Source organism: Leptopilina heterotoma, unplaced genomic scaffold (genome assembly GCF_015476425.1).
Source record: "Leptopilina heterotoma isolate Lh14 unplaced genomic scaffold, ASM1547642v1 Lhet_54, whole genome shotgun sequence".
Taxonomy (NCBI): Eukaryota; Metazoa; Arthropoda; class Insecta; order Hymenoptera; family Figitidae; genus Leptopilina; species Leptopilina heterotoma.
The window spans coordinates 2,839,937-2,858,926 of record NW_025111118.1 but is presented as its reverse complement, the minus strand read 5'-3'; the positions used below and the strand labels follow the sequence as shown (position 1 = coordinate 2,858,926).

Here is an 18,990-nt window from a genome sequence, read left to right as displayed (position 1 = left end):
GGATTGATTAGCGTTTATATTACGTTTTAGCAGCAAAAGGATTTCAAGTTATTATAGGTACATTTCAATGTATATATATATAGGAAGTATAAAATTTATATTTTAATGTTTGTGACTTCCGCTTTCTTAGCTTGAGGCTATTTTTTATTTACTAGTTTGTAAATAAAACAGACTTGACTGTACATTCCGAACATTTTCTTATTCAATATTTATTATAGTTTGGTGTTTTTTTTTCCGAAAAAAATAGTGAGTTGATAATTTTCTTCTTCTCGGATGATTCTTGCGTTTCTTTTAAAATCGCTTTCAAAAGTTTTTGAATAATTTATATACTATGTATATTTTTTATATATTTATTTAAAATTAATAAATCAATTCTTAGCGGGAAGTATATTTATGAACTTTTTTCCTAGGGGGGTCGCAATTGGTAATTTAAATATTAAAACTGGTTGTAAGTTATAGATATTTTTTTTATTTCTCCGTCGAATTTCTGTTTAAATAAAAATGATAAAGTCGGAAAAACGTTTTTTTTTTTGTTGATAACGAGTTATTAAATATAAATTATATTTCCGGTGTAAGGAAGCAAAAATCTTATGTAACATAAAAAATTACTTTCACCCTAATTGATTTTGAAATGTTGAAAAATTTACTCAAGTAAATTTGGAGTATAGTAAAATTGACTCAACTAATTTTTTCCGAATAGAGTTAAAATTCGAAATCAAATTAATTAATTTTATTATTTTAATAACTTTTATTAAACAGCATACACTGTAAAAAAAGGGAGTTAAATTTTAACTCCCCAGGGGATTCTATAAAAGTCGCACCCATTGGAGAGTTAATGCCAGGGGAGTTAAATAAAGAGAGTTAAAATTTCACACCCAAATGCTAACTCCCCATGGAAAAAATAACTCGCGCGGGTGTTGAATGAAGGGAGTTAGAAATTAACTCTCTTTTGGAGTTGATTTTTAACTCGAAAAATTTAACTCCCAACTCCCGAGTCCGTTAACTCCCTAAATTTTTTACAGTGTAAAACAACAAAGTTAATACAGTAAAATTAAAGAATATTCAAATTTACTAAACTATATTTTGCAATGTTTGTAATTTTTACTCAATTTAAATTTAAAAACAATAAAATAATTACTAAACTGTAATTTTTACGAAACCAAATTTAAAAGAATAGAAAAAAATTTATTTAAATATTTGGAAGACGTTGCCCCTATTTTTCCTTTTTAGTCTAAAGCTCCAATTCCACTTTCTAAATCCTACTAATTAGCAGTAAATTTTTAACCGAATTAAAATAGAAAATGGAAACTAAGCAAAATTTACTAAACTGATATGGAAATTTGTATTGCGTCTGTCAAAAAAATTGTCAATTCTTATTTATTTCATTTATTTCTTCCTTTTTGTGACAGAAAAAAATTTAGTTTCATTTTGGAAATTTCTCTTTATACACGTCCTCAATTCGACAAATTGGGGGGGGGGGAAAAAAGAGAGGAAAAAAAAGAAATAAATAAAACGAGTTGATCCATTTTTCTTACCCGATGCTCTCGCTCAACGAATAAGTGAACTAACTCGCGAATGTAACATTGTATCATTATGTCTGGCAGTTCTCAATGATAATCACAAAGCAAAAATTGTTGAGCAATCATCTTTCTCGCGTGCAAAATTCATGTATCATCCCACTTTATTTCCATCGCACACGGTAGTAGGTAAAAGTGCATGCATCAATGCAATTTCAGAATTACATCGCGTGGCAAGCAGGCGATTTTTTCTTGTTTTCATTCTCTCTTTCCGTTTTTTTTTTTTATTTTTATTATTATTATTTTTACTCCACTGATTGAGAATGGAAAACTGTTTGGAGGGAGGCGGACAAGGGACCGAGTGCGGATAAAGGAGAAAATGAAGAGAAAAAGCGAAAAAAATAAGGAAACGCAGAAAAAATGAGGAAAATAAAATTTTTTTTATTTTCCCCATTTTTTCCCTTTTTTTTACTTTCCTATTTTCTCTTCATTTTCAAAAAGAAGGAAAGTATAAAAAAGAGGAAAATAAGGGAAACAAAATGAGGCGGTAAAATAAGGAAATAATAAAAAAGGGAAAGTAGGAAAAAGAAAAAATGAAAAGAAAAGGAAATAAAAAGGAGCAAAATAAGAAAAAGAAAAAAAGGGAAATGAGGGAAATAAAAAAAGGGCAAAAATATGAAAAATTTAAACTGGGAAAAAGAGAAGAAAATAAGGAAAATAAAACAGGGAAAATGCAGAAAATACAAAAAGGGAAAAAATAAGGGAAATAATGAAAAGGAAGAAAATAAGAAAAATAAAAAATGGAAAATAATGGAAATAAAAAAGGGATAATAAGAAAGAATAATAAGGGAAAATAAGAAAAATAAAAAAGGCGGAAATAAAGGAAATAAAATAGGGAAAACATGGGAATAAAAAGGAAATAAATGGGATAATAAGGAAAATAAAAAAGGGCAAAGATGAGAAAAATTAAAGAGTGAAAAAGTGAAAAAAAGGTAAGATAATGAGGAAAATAAAAAAGGGAAAATGAAGAAAATACAAAAAGGGAAAGAATAAAGCGGAAAAATAAGGAAATTAATGAAGAAAAAGAAAATAAGAACAATAAAAGAGGAAAAATGAGGGAAATAATAAGAGGAGATAATATGAAGATTAAAAAGAGAAAATAAGGAAAATAAAAAAAGGGGAAAAGGGAGGATAAATAAAGAAAATAAAAAAAGGAAAAATATAGGAAATAAAAGAGGGAACAAAATAAACTAAAAAAATATGGGAAATATTAAATATGAAAAAGAAGAAAAAGGGAAAAATTGTCGGAAATAAGGGATACAAGAAACAGAAAAAAAGGAAATTGGGAATAAAAATAAGGAGAATAAAAAAGATTAAATGAGGGAAATAAAAAGGGGAAAGTAAAGACATTAAAAGGGGGGAGGAGATTAAGAGAGGGAAAAAATGGAAAAAGGAGGAAAATAGGTAAAATAGAAAGGGGAAAAGAGAAAAAAAATATACTAGAAAAATAAACAAAATAATGAAAGCGGGAAAATGAGGAAAATTAAAGAGGAAAAAATGAAAAATAGGGAAAAATAAGGAAAGTAAAAAAGGGAAAATGAGAAAAATAAAAAATGGGAGATAAGGATATAAATTAAGGGAGAAAAGGCTTTAAATAAGAAAAAAAAGAAAAGAAAAATGATGGACATAGGAAAAGGAGGAAATAAGGAAAATATAAGAGGGAAAAAGTGGAAAAATAAAGTAAATAAAGAAAGAGGGGAATTTCGGAAATGAGAGAAGCAAAAAAAGGGGAAATAATTCAAATCGGAAAAATTATTGCAAATAAGAAAAAGGGGGAAAATAAGGGAAAGTAGGAAAAAGAAAAAAATGAAAAGAAAAGGAAATAAAAAGGAGCAAAATAAGGAAAAAAAGAGAAATCAAGAAAGGGAAAAAATAAGGAAAATAAAAGAGAGAAGAATGGGGTAAAATAAGGATAATGAAAGAGGCGAAATAAGGGAAAGAAAAAAGGGATAAATATGAGAAAGAAAAGAAGAAAAATTTAGAAAAAGCAAAAAAAAAGGGAAATAAAAGAGATAAACAGGAAAAAATTGTGGAAAATAAGAAGAATAAAAAGGGAAAAATAAAGTAAATAATAGGGGAAAATTGTTAAAACTAAGGAAAATAAAAAGAAAAAAATAAGGAAATTAAAATAGGGGGAAATAGGGAAAATGAGTGGAATAAAGAAGGGGAAGTAAGGGATACAAAAAAGAGAACAAAAAGGAAATAGGGATTAAAAATAAGGAGATTAAAAAAGATTAAATGAGGAAAATAAAAAGGGGAAAGTAAAGACATTTAAAAAAGGGGGGGGGGAGATTAAGAGAGAGAAAAAATGGAAAAAGGAGGAAAATAGGGAAAAGAGAAAGGGGAAAAGAGAAAAAAATATACTAGAAAAATAAACAAAATAATGAAAGCGGGAAAAATGAGGAAAATAAAAGAGGAAAAAAATTTAAATTGGGAAAAATAAGGAAAGTAAAAATGGGAAAATGAGAGAAATAAAAAAAGGGAAAGAAGGGAAATAACAAAGGGAGAAAGAAAAAAGAAAAAAGTGACAATATGGGAAATAGGAGAAGGAGGAAATTAGGAAAATAAAAGAGGAAAAAATGAAAAATAAGGGAATAAGGAAAAAGGGGAAATAGAAGAAGGAAAAAAAGGGAAAAACAATAATGCGGAAAAATTAGTCCAAATAGAAAAGAAAAGGATAGAAAATAAGAAAAATAAAAAAAGTGGGGAAAAAAGGGAAAAATAAGGGCAATAAGAAAAAAGGGCAACAAAAATAGAGAAATAAAAAGGAAAAGATGTTGAAGACGACTGCGAGAGAGGAGTTGACGGTTAAAAGCATCAGTTGGACCGGTTGTGTATATGTATGTTGTTGATGTGGCCTCTCTCTCTCTCCCCCCCCCCCCTTTGCCCCCCTTTATCTGGAAAAAGACTCTGTTGTACCGCAAATGCACCTGTGTAGGGCAATGTCCATGTGACCCTTTCCATTCTAGGGGAGGCCTCACCTGTGTGGGCCTCATCAGGACGTGTCGGTGAGAGCATCTTTTGTAGTGGGGACCCAAGAGGAGCGCACCTGACACACGAGCTCTCTGAAAATCCGAGAGCCACTCCTGAAGTCAGTTCTCATTGGTCTTGCCGACGGTTCGCCACCAAGAGATCGGTTCTTTGCCATTTCTTCCTTATTTTTTTTTTGTTTATTCTTCCTCTCCTCTATGTGTGCTTAATATAAAAGTGAATACCGCGAATTTTAATCGCCATATTGGTTTACAAGGGGTTGGTTTTTGGATATAGCGGCAAAATTACTTTTCTACTCTTTCGAGTCGAAATTATTATTCTTCTCAATTAGTGGAATTAAACGATTTTCTTTATTTTGATTGGAAATCGAAAATTAAAAAATTAATTTTTTAATCCTTTTTTTATTTTAATTTTTAATCTTTTAATTTTGATCTATTTTTTTAATTTAGAAATGTAATTTTAAAATTCGGCGGTTTTTACTACAATGTAAAAAAAAGTAAAATTTTGACTCCTGGTCACACTTTTTTTGGAGTTGTGGCAAAGGAGTAAAAAAGGAGTTGAATAGAAAAATTTATTTATTGAAATATTTAATATCAAATTAAATTTATTTATTAATTATTTAATATAACAAATTAAATTTATTGAACTATTTAATACCAAATTAAATTTATTTATTAAATTATTTAAAATCAAATTAAATTTATTTATTTAACTATTTAATACCAAATTAAATTTGTTTATTAAAATATTTAATACCAAATAGTTTTCATTAGAAATATTTTCATAAATTACTGATTATAGGAGAAATTAAAAATGTAAATTTGACACTCAGAAACTTTTTGTAATTAATTTTTTTTTTTAAGAGACCCAAAATTGTTGTAATAAAATTTTAATTTAAAACAGAAATAAATAAATTTTATTTGGACGTTTGGAACTTTAGGAACATGCGACTTTTCTAGATAAGAATCCCGTTGGGAGTTGAATTTCAAATCTTTTTTTACAGTGTAGTGGCTGAATAAAAATAATTTCGTTTCTTCTTCAGTGTTTACGAATTTTCTCTTTATTTTTAATTACTAAATGTTAGTTTAATTACTAAATTTAATTTAATTAACTAAATTTAGTTATAAAACGAAATTTTATTAATTAAACTAAATTTAGTAATTTAAATTAAATTTAGTATTCGATTCGAAAATGTCGAGAATAATTTATAGAGATTTTGAAATGATTGAGAGAAATTAATTTCAATTAGGATTTTGATTGTTTTTTTTTTTTGTAGTTGTTTCGGATTTATATTTTTCGAAAATTACGGTATTCGTATTGTGGAATTTAAGAAGACGATTATAATTGTGAAATGTATTTAATGCGCTTGACAGTGCTGAAGACCTGTTGCTCAGTTCTCTGTGTGCCGGTTGCTTTGGGATTTTTCATAAAAGTCAAAGGAATTCAGTGAATTTTTGAAAGAAGAAAGTCAAAAATTTGATCTATTCCCTTTCAAGGACTTTGAAGCTTCAAAAAGCAATAACATTCCTGGAATATTCGAATTTTCTAAATTGCAAAATTCTTTATTCAATTCTCTCTTTTTGGTCTCATCTCTCTTATTATTCACTTATTTCCCCTTGGAAATTTTTGTCAAGAAAGAAAAAAATTGCAAATTTTTTGAAAATTCTTTAAAATTAATTTTATTTTCAAAAAGGACGAAAATTATTTCTTGCCGCCTAAAGGGGAAAAATTAAATTCAAGTAAAAATTATGATTTACTGAAAGGAACAAAAAATAATTTTCGTTTAAAAAAAAAAAAGCAAAAAAATTGGTAGAAAACAAAAATTATTCGTACAGTTCCAAAAATGGCAAAACCGAATTTTATTTTTAAATACAGGAAAAAAAATTAAATTAATTATCCACTTCTCTTTTTAATAAAGAAAAATTAAAAATTACCATACAGAATGTAAACAATAAGTTCGTGAGATTCTATTATAAAAAGTAGGTTCTCGTTCTAATTACATTTTATAAATATGGCTCTATTTTTCCATTGCACTCTCGAAATATATACACATAAGAGTGCGAAGTCATTCAACTAATTGCTTTTTCAACTTCTCGATTATTATCAGATAGACTGCTAACTATATCATTATTAGCCTTATTATTTTCTAATTTCAACATTCCTGCTCTCATTCGTTTTTTCTTTTTCTAAATAAAGATACAAAATTCTATAACTTATTTTCGTATCAAATTTCTAATTACAATTAATTGTATTTTTTACTCGATCATTTTTTTTTTTTTTTTTTTTCATAAATGGTATTATTCGTTGGAAAATTATTTATTACTTAACGCTTGTCAATTGCATTAACCTTGAATAAAACAATGGGAAAAGAAAATATTTATTTTCTAATTATAATTATTCATGTATATTAGATAAAAATATTATTTTACGTAATTTAAAATTTTTATAATCGTATTCACTTTCTAGTTTTCGTTTTCGAAAAATAATATTAATAGATATTGATAATTATAAATATTAATTTTTGTTAATTATGTAATTATATTAAGTATACAAATTAAATCACCGTTCCGGTGATTCAATCAGTTTATTGAATATATTCATTAATTATACAAATGGTAATAATTGTTAAATAATTTTCGTATTTTTTTTTTAAACTGACCTTTAATATTCAATTTTGAATATTTTTTTACTCAAAAATATTTAATCTTCAATATTTTTATATTAAATATTTCATTTTCGAAAATATTAAATTTTCAAGATTTTTATACTCAAAAATATTTCATTTTCAACGTTTTTAAACTAAAAAATATTTATAAATAAATATTTATAATATTATTATCATAGTTTTTCTAAGGATATCAAATTGAGACGAAAAACGAATCAAAACGTTGCTTCGCAACACTTTTGATTCGTTTTTCGTCTCAATTTGAAATCCTTAGAAAAATTGTGATTATTGTTATTACATTATAAATAATAAATATTATTAATATTGATAATTGTATTATTAATATTAATAATAATAATAATAATAATAATAATAATAATAATAATAAAATATTATACATAAAAATCTATAAATATTTTCTCCCATTGATTAGAATTTATCAACAACAAAAAATATTAAATTGATTTTTTTTTATGACACCGATCGGTATTTATTGACAGTTAATTGAAAGTCATTATTTATATTGGTTGGAAAAATTGTTTTATTGTTGACAATAATTCAGTCGCAAATTGAATAAATATTTTTCCTTATCAACTTGTATAAAATGTAAAAGAAACAAATCATTGTCGATTGCACGCTCGTTTTAATTAATGTCATCGATTTTCTCTATAGACAGGAGAGAAAGAGAGAAGAGAGATAGAGAGAGTACAAGCGATGCGTTATGAATTCGTTAACGGTATAGTCACAAGAAAGTAATGGGCAACAGGTTCTTCTAATAAACGATGACAATGCGCAAAAATTTATTTCCAACTATAATGAGGCGTTAAAATTAAAACATTTTTTTGCCAATGGAAAAATTAATTTCATTTTTTAATTGATTTTACCGAAGGGAAAAATTTTTCAGAATTAAAAATCAATTTTATTAATTTTTTTATTTTTTAACTAAGTTTTCGTTTCGCTAAAGATTCGATAAAATTAAACTAGAATTGTTGTTCGTTTTTTTAATTGGAAGTAGTGTCTGTGTGTGTAATTGTAAATAAAAACGAACTAAGGAAGTTTCGACCTGATTTCAAAGCGCGACGTGAAACATCGGTCAACTTCTTGCAAACCAAGTGGCGATTTGTACTATATGGCGCTTCCTGCTTTCTTTCCCCTAGAAATGAAACCTCGAGCGCCAACCGGTAATGAGTAACGAGCGCATACAGATAACTCTCAGTCGAGTGCAAATCAAAGTTCTCTTATCGCTGAAATACGAGTTCGCGCCTCTGTACCCGATCAACGAACCCTGAAAGACTTCTTCTCCTCCTTCTATTCATTCACTATTATTCAGTCTGTGCGCGATATGCCGGCAAGTTGTGTTGTGACCTCCACTCACGTTCCCCCAGTGAGTACACCGATTCTTGAATGAGAAAGTGACACCAAATATCACCAATCGGAATATTTTAATTGACATCATTTGGTGTTTTGATGCTTTGAAGATTTTCATCATTTGACGAATTGTCCACTCAACAAGTTGACGATTCGATAATTCGATGATTTGACGAATTTACGATTTGGTAATTTGATGATTTGACTAAGTGACGATTGGATAATTCGATGATTTGACGAACCGATGATTTGGTAATTCGATAATTTGATAATTAATCCTTTAGTGATTGCAAGAAGCAGACAACAAGAAAAATGAGTGAAAAGCATTGCCAGAAATTTCCGCGAGGAGAATTATTGTAATTGTAAAAGAATCCACCAAGAAAAGAGTAAAAAAAGACCAAGAACCAAAAAATTAACAACAATGTCTTCAAAAACAATAACCAAGACAACAATTGGCATTCAAAAGCCAAACGCACTTCAATGGTCACCGGGTACACAGCCAAGATTATCGAAAGCAAAAAGCAGTCCGAATGTTTCGAAACCGTTCAGCGCAAACGTAGCAAAACAAACGACAAAAATCGAGGATAAAATAACTCCAACCGCAAGACGATTACCAACTGGAAACCGGTCCGGAAGTTCCAAACTTGGCACTCCACCCAGAAATACACCAACTTCCAAGCCCCGGAGCAATATCACGATTGTGCAAATACAACCCGAATGTCCCACACCAGCGACTCGGATTTCTTTAGTCAAGAGCAAGAATTCTTCTTCTTTTTCTTCAGATCCAAAGAGTACAAAAAATATTACAACGACTCCAAGTCCCCGTACAACGAAGAAGGTTGATCCAAAAAAGAAATCAAAAGACACACCACTTATTCTCGAGGATCGTGCTTTATTGAAGAAGGGTCTTCAAACAACGCCCGAGAAATTACCGAAAAAACCCGAGGAACTACGAAAGAAAACATTAAATCGTTCGACAAGCTTATGGAATGTTGAGGATGATAAAATTCGGTACAATAGTGGAAGAAAGAGTATGGGGCGGGAGCACAAAATTTTGGATCGTACCAATAGTTTGTGGAATGTATCATCAGATGGTGATAGTACTGCAAAAGTGTCGAGGATAATTCGAACGAAATCGATTGCCGGTTTACGACCAAGTAGAATTCCCCTCTCGACACAATTCTTCGGTTTGGGACAATCTCTCGCCGATCTAACACTAGATCGCAATGCTGAGAGATGCTCCCAAAAAATTCAGGATCTTGACGAGGTGGATCGGTCAATGGATGAGCATATTTATGCCAATTGTCAGGAGAGCGACACTAAGGAAGTTCACAATGTTATTCATAATGAAGTACAAAATGATGTACACAATGAAATACATAAATTGCATAAAATACATAAAATACACAATGAAATACACAATGAAATTCACAACGAAATTCACATTTACGAGAATGTTAACAGTCGAAATGATCCAGAGGATCGGAGAAAGAAGCTGTCTCGCGCCAAGTCGGCACCTCTGCAGCTGCAAGGTTCCCTCGATCTCGAGCGAAGAGCCCAGGAATTGATGTCCCAACTCGACGAGGATGACGATCCTGACTTTTCCGAAATTACCACTTATCCTGAAAATTATCTCTCTGAAGACATCTTCCAGAATGTTTACAGAAACCCCAAGGATCCTAAGAATCCTAAGGATGAGGATAAAAATAAAATTACAGATACAAATAAAAGTAAATGTACAGATCAACATGCAGCTGCAGAACGAACTTTTGGTACGGATAAAAATAATGCTGACAAGAATGATGGTAAGAAAAGTGGTATCAAAAATAGTGGTACGGATCCAAATAAAGCTACAGGTCAAAATACTGGTAGTACTACTGCTCCTAATAATGATCCAGACCCAAATAGACCTACTCGAAACAAAAGTACAGATGAAAGTAAAATTACAGATCAAAATAAAGACAGAGATGCTAACAGAAATTTTGCAGATAACGACAGAAATTCTGCAGACGACAGAAATACAAAAGCAGAAAGTAGAAATGCAGACAAAGCAGATAAACCCAAGGAGAGAATATCAAGAGACATCAAAAACCTAACAAATCGTGACGACTTCCGTACAAAACATGCACTACAAAAAACGAAACTATTCGCCAAAAGTCAGGAGTGCCTATTAAGAAAAGACTCCGAAATGACGATACAAGAAATCCGTCGCAATTGGGAGCGGCAAATAAAGAAATCCCAAGACGAAACGGAAATTGAAGAACGTAATTCTAACGTAAAGAAAAATCAATTTTCCCCAAATGACAAAACCAAACGCACAAAGGACATTGATCAATTGGTGAAATTTTTCAACACTAAAAATACGGAGGCTAGTAAAGAAGTACAGGATTCATGGTCGAAAATAAAGGAGAGTGGCAAGGAGAAAAAGGACGAGAAGAATAGTGGCTATGTTTCGGATGGTAATTGTTCGGAGGACAGTGGACACATGAGTAATGAAAACGAAAATGATGAGGCACAACATCAAATTGTTGGTGGACATACAAATTTAACGAATCTAGGCAAAAGTAAATGTTTCCTCGAGGAGATTATTCAGGATTTGGATCATAGTTTGGAGCATACGATTGAAGTTTTCGAGGCAACACCAATTGTTCAACGATTCATTCCTGCGGAGGAGGAAAAAGTAAGAACGTTAAAAAGTAGTTTGTCAACATCCAGTGGAGCGAGTAGCATTGACAGTTGGGACGAGACTTTAAAAGTACAAAGAGGAAATGCGGAGAAAGGAAATTGGAAGAAGATAACAACTTCTTCTTCTTCTACTACTACGACTACTACTTCTTCTTCTTCTTCTTCGTTCTCCAAAACTAATGGTGCGGTTTCATCACCGGTGGCGGTCGTCCACAGACCACAGATTGCCCCAAAACCGGCTCCTCTCAACACTTCTTCACAGGTAGAAATATCAACATTTTTTTTTTGATGATGATGATGATGATAATGACGTCGATTTTTCGTATTAAGTCTTGACCTTGACACGTGTTTGTGGTTTCGGGGTTTTACTCCAATCGACGAAATTCGCATTTTTTAATCCTTCCCCCTTTCTCCCCAAGAAAAAAAAGATTCGATTCAGATTTTTTGCCTCAAAGGATGAACAAACAACATATGGGAAACGTATTGGAAATTGGAAAAAAAATTTTAATTTAGATTTGAAATTTTAGATTTAAAATTTTAATTAAAAATGAAAAAAGAAATTAAAGATTGAGAAGACTTACAATGTCTATGAAGTGTAATTTAAGAAAAAATATTTTTCTACGTTTTTTGTAAATTTTTGTTTGAAAATTATTTAATTTAATTTAATTTAATTTAATTCTTAATAAACTTTTCTACTCTGTACTCTCTAAATATTAATTAGTAAAAATGTTTACTAATTTGAATCAGTGACTGATTTTTTGCTTTTAAATTAGTAAATTTTACTCCGAAGTAATAATTTCTACTAATTTATTTGTAAATTTTGCTAATTCAGAAGCAAAAAGGTATTATTATTATTTTACTAATAAATAGTAATTTCTACTAATTTATTAGTAGGTAAAATTTACTAATTCAAATTTAGAGAGTATTAATTTTTTTTTACTAATAAATTGTTATTTCTACTAATTTATTTATAAAATTTACTAATTCAAAAGCAAACAGTCATTTTATTATTTTACTAATAAATTATAATTTTTACTAATTTATTAGTAAAATTTACTAATTCAAATTTAGAGAGTAATGAGTTTTGTTTTCGTTTTATTAAAACAGTAAAATAAATAAAATGTATTTGCAAATAGTAATTATTTTCATTATTAATAATATATTAATATTGTTAATTATTAGAGTAAAGATTTTCTTTTGTTAATTATTTAATTATTTATTGTTAATTATTATCAATTATTTAGGGGAGCAAAGTTATTGTCAGTTTCTTGATTAACTTTCTAAATAATTTTATTCTTTTCATATTATTTAAACAATATAATAAATAATAATTTATGTTTATACTTATTAATTATTATTAACAATAATTTAGAGTATTTTAAGTTATTTGCAGTTCCCTTAATAAATAAATTTTGTCGTCTTTTACGTACTATAGCAGTAAAAATTTATTTCTGAAGTTGATCAAAAAAGTGCAAATAATTTTTTACATCAAAAATTTCCAAAAAGTATTAAAAAATCTTTTTTTTCTAATAAATTTTTCATAAACATTGTAATATTCAAAAATGAAATATTTTTCTTTACTTTTTGGAAATTTTTTGTTTGAAAAAAAGATATTTACACTTTCTTGATTAATTTTCTAAATAAATTTTATCATTTTCAAAGTGCAAAATATTTTCTTTTTCCTTTCAAATGTTGATCGTAAATGTTGTGAATTTCAGCACAATTTCAATTTCAGAATATTTGTTGTCAAAAAAAAATTATTTGCTTGTAATAATTCAAAACGACTGTATTATTAAATAATTATATAATTTTTAAATAATCAATTTAAATAATTTTCTATCATACTTTAAAATTTTATATTTAATAAAAAATGTATAATTATTATAAAATTTACATTTTTTATTAAAAAACAATAATTTTTGTTTGACATAAATTTTATGAATAAAAAATTTTTGAATTTGAAATAAATAAATAAATACGAATTTTTTGCATTTGAAGTATAAATATAAATTATAATGATAATAATTATTTATATAAATTTTTTTGTGTTTTAAATGAATACTATTAAAATGATTGTTATTTGTTATAACAATTTTTTTTCAATAATTTTCAAGATAATTTTTGTATTTACAAATTTTTTTACACTTATTTAAAAATGTATCTCAATAATATTAATAACTAGCTGTCGTACCCGTCTTCGACGGGTTGTAGTTTCTGATAATGCACTTAACAGTGTATCTACCAACCTAGAAAACCGGAAAATAGCAGTCTATTAGGTATTAAAGTAACTTACAATCATAGCCTTATCCGATTAAAAAATATTAACTTGAACAAAAGTTATGACATTTTTCCAAAAAATTCAAAAAAACAAAAAAATGCAAATTTTTTATCTTTTGTAAAATGAATGAAAAAACTATCCTTAGCTAACTTTTTCAGATAAATACAACCCATTTCTACGATAAAATTTTTAAAAAAGATGTATTTTGAAATTTTTTTTCGTTTTTTTAGATCAACTTTTTTCTAAGAAAATAGTGATTTTTAATCTTTAAGCAAGCTTTTCAGGAAAAGTTATTAAAGTTTTTTTTCTAAAGATCAGTATGTAAAGTAAAAAATTTGCTACATTAAACAAAAATAATTAGCTAAATGCCATAAAAAAGAAGGAAAAATGTTGAATTTTAAGAAATTCGGTTTTTTGAATTTTTGCTAATTTTACAAAATTTTAGATTTTTTACCGAAGGGTGGAGATAACAAATTAGGTAAAGTATTTTTTAAGAGCACAAAAATAATAAAGCTAAATGCCATAAAAAGAAGGAAAAATGTTTAATTTCAAGAAATTCATTTTTTTGCATTTTTGCTATTTTTCCATAATTTTAGATTTTTTACCAAAGGGTGGAGATAACAAATTAGGTAAAGTATTTTTGAAGAGCCCAAAAATAATGAAGCCAAAAGCCATAAAAGAGAAGAAAAAATGTTGAATTTTAATAAATTCGGTTTTATGAATTTTTGCTAATTTTCCATAATTTTAGATTTTTTACCAAAGGGTGGAGACTATTAAATATAAGTAAAGTATTTTTGAAGAGTACAAAAATAATGAAGCTTAATGATATAAAAGAGAAGAAAAAAATGTTAAATTTTAAGAAATTCGGTTTCTCGAATTTTTGATAATTTTTGATTTTTTGCTAAAGGGTGGAGACTATTCAAATAGTATAATTATACTACCGAAATAGCTAATGGTAACTAATTATTAATTAATTAATTATTAACTAATTATTAATTATTATTAATTAACTAATTATTAATTATTAATTACTAATTATTATTAATTAACTAATTATTAATTATTAATTATTAATTATTAATTAATTTATCCCGGGTATTTTTGATTTTCCGCAGATTGGTAGAAACATTGTTAAATGTATTGGTAGAAACTAAAACCCGTCGAAGACGGGTACGACATGACAGCTAGTGCTATATATTTTCAAAATTTTTAAAATTTAAAATTTATCTTTTGAAATAATTATTGTCATTAATTTTACTTAAATTTTATACAGGGTTAATTTTAGTATTTTTTATTACAATTTAGTCATCAGAATGAAATTTGAGTTTTTCATTTTTTGATCATTAATTAATAAAATATAATAGCAATTTTGAATTCTGTGCAACATACTGACAAAAGTCTCATATTAATTATATGGATATTGTTAATATTCTGACCTAATAGAATTCTTTTAAGAAAGTAAACTTATGATTTCAACAACAAATTTTTATTGTTGACCTAAGAAATACAACCGTATAAAAATTAATTACAAAAAAATTTCAATTTTTAAACTTTTTAATTTTTCAATATTTAAATCTAACACTTTTTATTTGTTATTCAAAATTTTATTATTCTGACGATTAAATCTTCATAAAAAACACTAAAATTAACCCTGTACCAAGTTTAAGTACAATTCACTAAAGTATATGAAAAAACTAAAAATTTCGAATTTTCGAATTTTTGAAAAAATGGCATAACTTTCGTCCATATTAATATTTTTTAATCTACTATCGCTAGGATTTTAAGTTAGGCTAATGCCTAAAAGACTGCCAAGTTTCACTTCAAACGATCGAACCGTTTTTCCGTGATACGCGGTCGAAAATTTGCGGACATACATACACACATACACACATATACACATACACACATAATTTTCTTAATAGTATTTTCGCATTCCTTAGAGTGTAAAAAGAAGGAATATAATAGAAATTTTGAATTCTATGCAATGTACAGACAAAAGTCTGATTTTATTAATAAGGATATTCACATATTACTATCAATGGAAAATATTATTTCAAGTATTTTATGGTTAATAATTTGAATATTCTCATTAAATATTATTATATTAAATAAATTATAAAGAAATAATTTAATAATTTAAAATTATAATAAGTATATAGTTAAAAAAAGTAAAAAATATTATTAGTGTAAAATATTAACATTAAATTCTTAAAATAAATTGCAAAATTATTTTTTTTTTTGCAAAGGTGTTTTTCACTTGAATTTTAGTTAAAAATAAATAGAACCACAAACCGAAATAGTAAAATTTTATCAAACACTAATAAATATTGAATAATAAAATTATATAATTTGCTGGAATTGTAATTATTAGTCTCATTACTGCTCACTGAAGTAGTTGTAAATATATATAAGAACTGCGTATTCATTAAACGATAATAAAATAAAAATACGAAGTAGTGAATACAAGATAAATTGTCTATAAAAAGTATCTGATCTGATACGAATTCATAATTCACAGTTTCAAAGAATTTAATTTTTCTTTCAACAAAATTGTCTTGTATAAAACTTTTTTTTTATACTCAAAAAACTTTTCATATAAAAAAGTATATTTTCCCCTTTTTTTAATGTAACATTAAGGACGCAACACTCAAAAATTGTTTTTTGAGTGACGATAAAATTTAACGACCCTTTTTTTTATTTCTAACGAAATGACCGAAACTTTCACTAAAAAAAAAAGGAAAAAAGAAATTTCCCCAAAGAATAATGTAAAAAAACAATCGTAAAATAAAAACAAATATAAACAGCGATGAAAAAATCATTAAAAAGTGTATAATAAAATCATAAAAAAACAAATTGCCTCTAAAAAAGAATTTTATATACGAATATTTGATTTACTTTTTAATTAATTACCTTTTAATTATTAAAAAACCAGGAAATAATTTTTGCTTTTTTTAAATCAATTCATTATGTAGAAAAATAAATTATTAAAAATAGTTTTTAATAATTTTTTTTTAATAATTTTTTAATTTTAATAATTTAACTATTATCTACTTTTTTGTAAAATATTTCTAAATAGAAAAAAATAAATTGTGTATAATCCGTGACAACAAATATAATTCATTTGAATTGAAATTGGCTCTTAGTGTACTGTTAAATTTTTAAGTCGATCTCATTTCGACATTATATCGTTAGTTCACTTTTTTTTTCTCCTCCTATAGAGACTTTTTTTTCTCCCTCTAAATCCTCGTAGGCGTACTTTCAATTTCCATTAAGTACACACATATACATGCTTAAATGAGTGGATATAATTTATTTTGAAATCTGGAATATATATTAATACTTAAATTTTTTTTTCTTTGGAGTGAGAGAGAGAAATATCATCTCCGAAGATTGGGAAAAAGGTGAAAAAAAAATCGCCGCGGAATTAGAAAGCTCGTAAAATATGAAGAAATATTTAAATGAAATATTTTTTTCCGAAAAAAAATATTTTAACTTATTTATAATATATATATTTATTCTTATTTCTTAACATATTTTAATAATAAGTGTATAGAATTTATATTTTTGAAATATTTGACATTGAATGGAAGTTCGTATATGTATTTTAATTTTTTTTTTTCATTTTCTGATACTCGAGATCCTCGATTCTGGTTTGTACTAATACGAGTTCTTGTTTTCTGTTTTTTGTTTTGCAGATCTTTTTCAGGGCTGGTGCTCTAGAACGACTTGAATCCCAAAGGGACGAGAAGCTAACCGGACACATCATACTCCTTCAAGCAAGATGCAGGGGTTATTTGGCTCGAAGGAAACTCAATACTTTGAAAGTAAATATATTTTTTCTTATCTTTTTTTCAAATTTAATACTATTTGAGTTCGGGATTTTTTTCCTTTTTTTTATTCACTTTTGTTTAGAATTTTTTTTTCTGATCTTTGGCTCTGTTTTCTTCGACTGTTCTTTATTTTTATTTAAAATTTCAAAGAAATAAATTTATTTATTTATTTATTTATAAAAATACTAAAATAATTGTTATTTTTAACACGTTAAGTCCGTGTATTTTAAGTAAATAAAAAATAATGAATAAACAATAATATAAATAAATAAATAAAATAATATTAATAATAATAATCTATTTAATTCAATATAAACGGGATATTAATATTTTTCAATATAAATAATAAAGAATAATAAATAAAAAGAAAACAGAATATTTTTTCACTATTTTAATTATTTATTTATTGTTAAATTTATTTTTTTATTTTATTAACTTTATTTCTTGCTTTTCTAATTTTTTATTATTTCTTAGACAGAAAAAATTTGTAAATTTTCTACTTAACTATAAAGTCAAATATAAATATTTATTAGTAACAAATAAATTTTTTGTTTAAATTTTTATTTAAATCAATTAGATAATATTTGATTTTGGTTCAGACGTTTTTTTGGTAATTTGCACTGGAAGAAAAATTTGTTTGATTCAAATAAACGATTACTTGTCTGGTATCAATTAAATATTTGTTAGTGTCAAATAATTGTTTAAATTTTTATTTAAAAAAAATAACAATTAATTAGATTGTATTTGCATCAGATACTAAAATTGGTGGTTCAAATAAAATTTCTTTGATTTGAATAAAAATTATTTGACTCTTAAGTAAATATTTATTTTATTCGAGAAAATATTTATTAGATTGAAGTAAATATTGATTTGATTTAAGTAAATATTTATTTCATTCAAGTAAATATTTATTTTATTCAAGTAACTATTTATTTAATTTATTTGATTTAAGTAAATATTTATTTGATAATAGAAAATTTATTTGAATCAAATTAATTTTTTTTCAGTGTGATTGATGATTTGAAATAAATAATTTTTCCCCTCTGCTCTCCTTATTTCACTTTTTTAATAAATTGTTTATTATTGTTTCAGTTGCAAGACTTGGCTGTAAGATGTATTCAGCGAAACGTTCGAAAATTGATGTCAGTTCGAGAATGGCCATGGTGGAGACTTTACGTGAAAATTGCACCACTTTTGAATGTTCATCGAACAGAGGATCAATTAAAAGCGAGACAAGTGAGTTATTATTTAGAGAAAATTTTATAAAATTCTATTCTTTGAAAAAATTCAATTATTTTCAAAAATTTCTTGCCAATCTTTCGCAGTAATTCAATTATTTTCACAAATAATAAAATTCTTTGCTAACATTCAAAAATTTGAAGTATCTACTATTTTAATAAAATTTATCCAAAGAATTCAATTATTTGTAAAATATGATTCTCAAGAAAATTTTTCTACAAAGAAAGCAATTATTTAAAATTTTTTCAAAAAGTTCTTTGAAAGAAATTAATTATTTTATAAAATTTTGATAATAATTGTTTATAAGGAATTAATTACTTCAATTATTAAGAATTAAATCATTTTCAAACATAATAA

General features: G+C 26.4%; 1 protein-coding gene across 4 annotated transcripts in view; it reads left to right on the top strand.

Annotated features, from left to right (window-relative positions):
- The window catches only part of LOC122508493 (unconventional myosin-XVIIIa), a 252,631-nt gene that overhangs the window by 199,134 nt on the left and 34,507 nt on the right, over positions 1–18,990 (top strand). For 3 of the 4 annotated variants that reach the window (XM_043621891.1, XM_043621892.1, XM_043621894.1), the window contains 2 exons: positions 17,260–17,388; positions 18,487–18,630. In XM_043621891.1, the coding sequence (XP_043477826.1) occupies positions 17,260–17,388; positions 18,487–18,630 (273 nt within the window). Of the gene's footprint in view, positions 1–4,295; positions 4,827–8,390; positions 11,549–17,259; positions 17,389–18,486; positions 18,631–18,990 lie in introns of those variants that run through there. The other variant, XM_043621893.1, reaches the window with a different exon arrangement.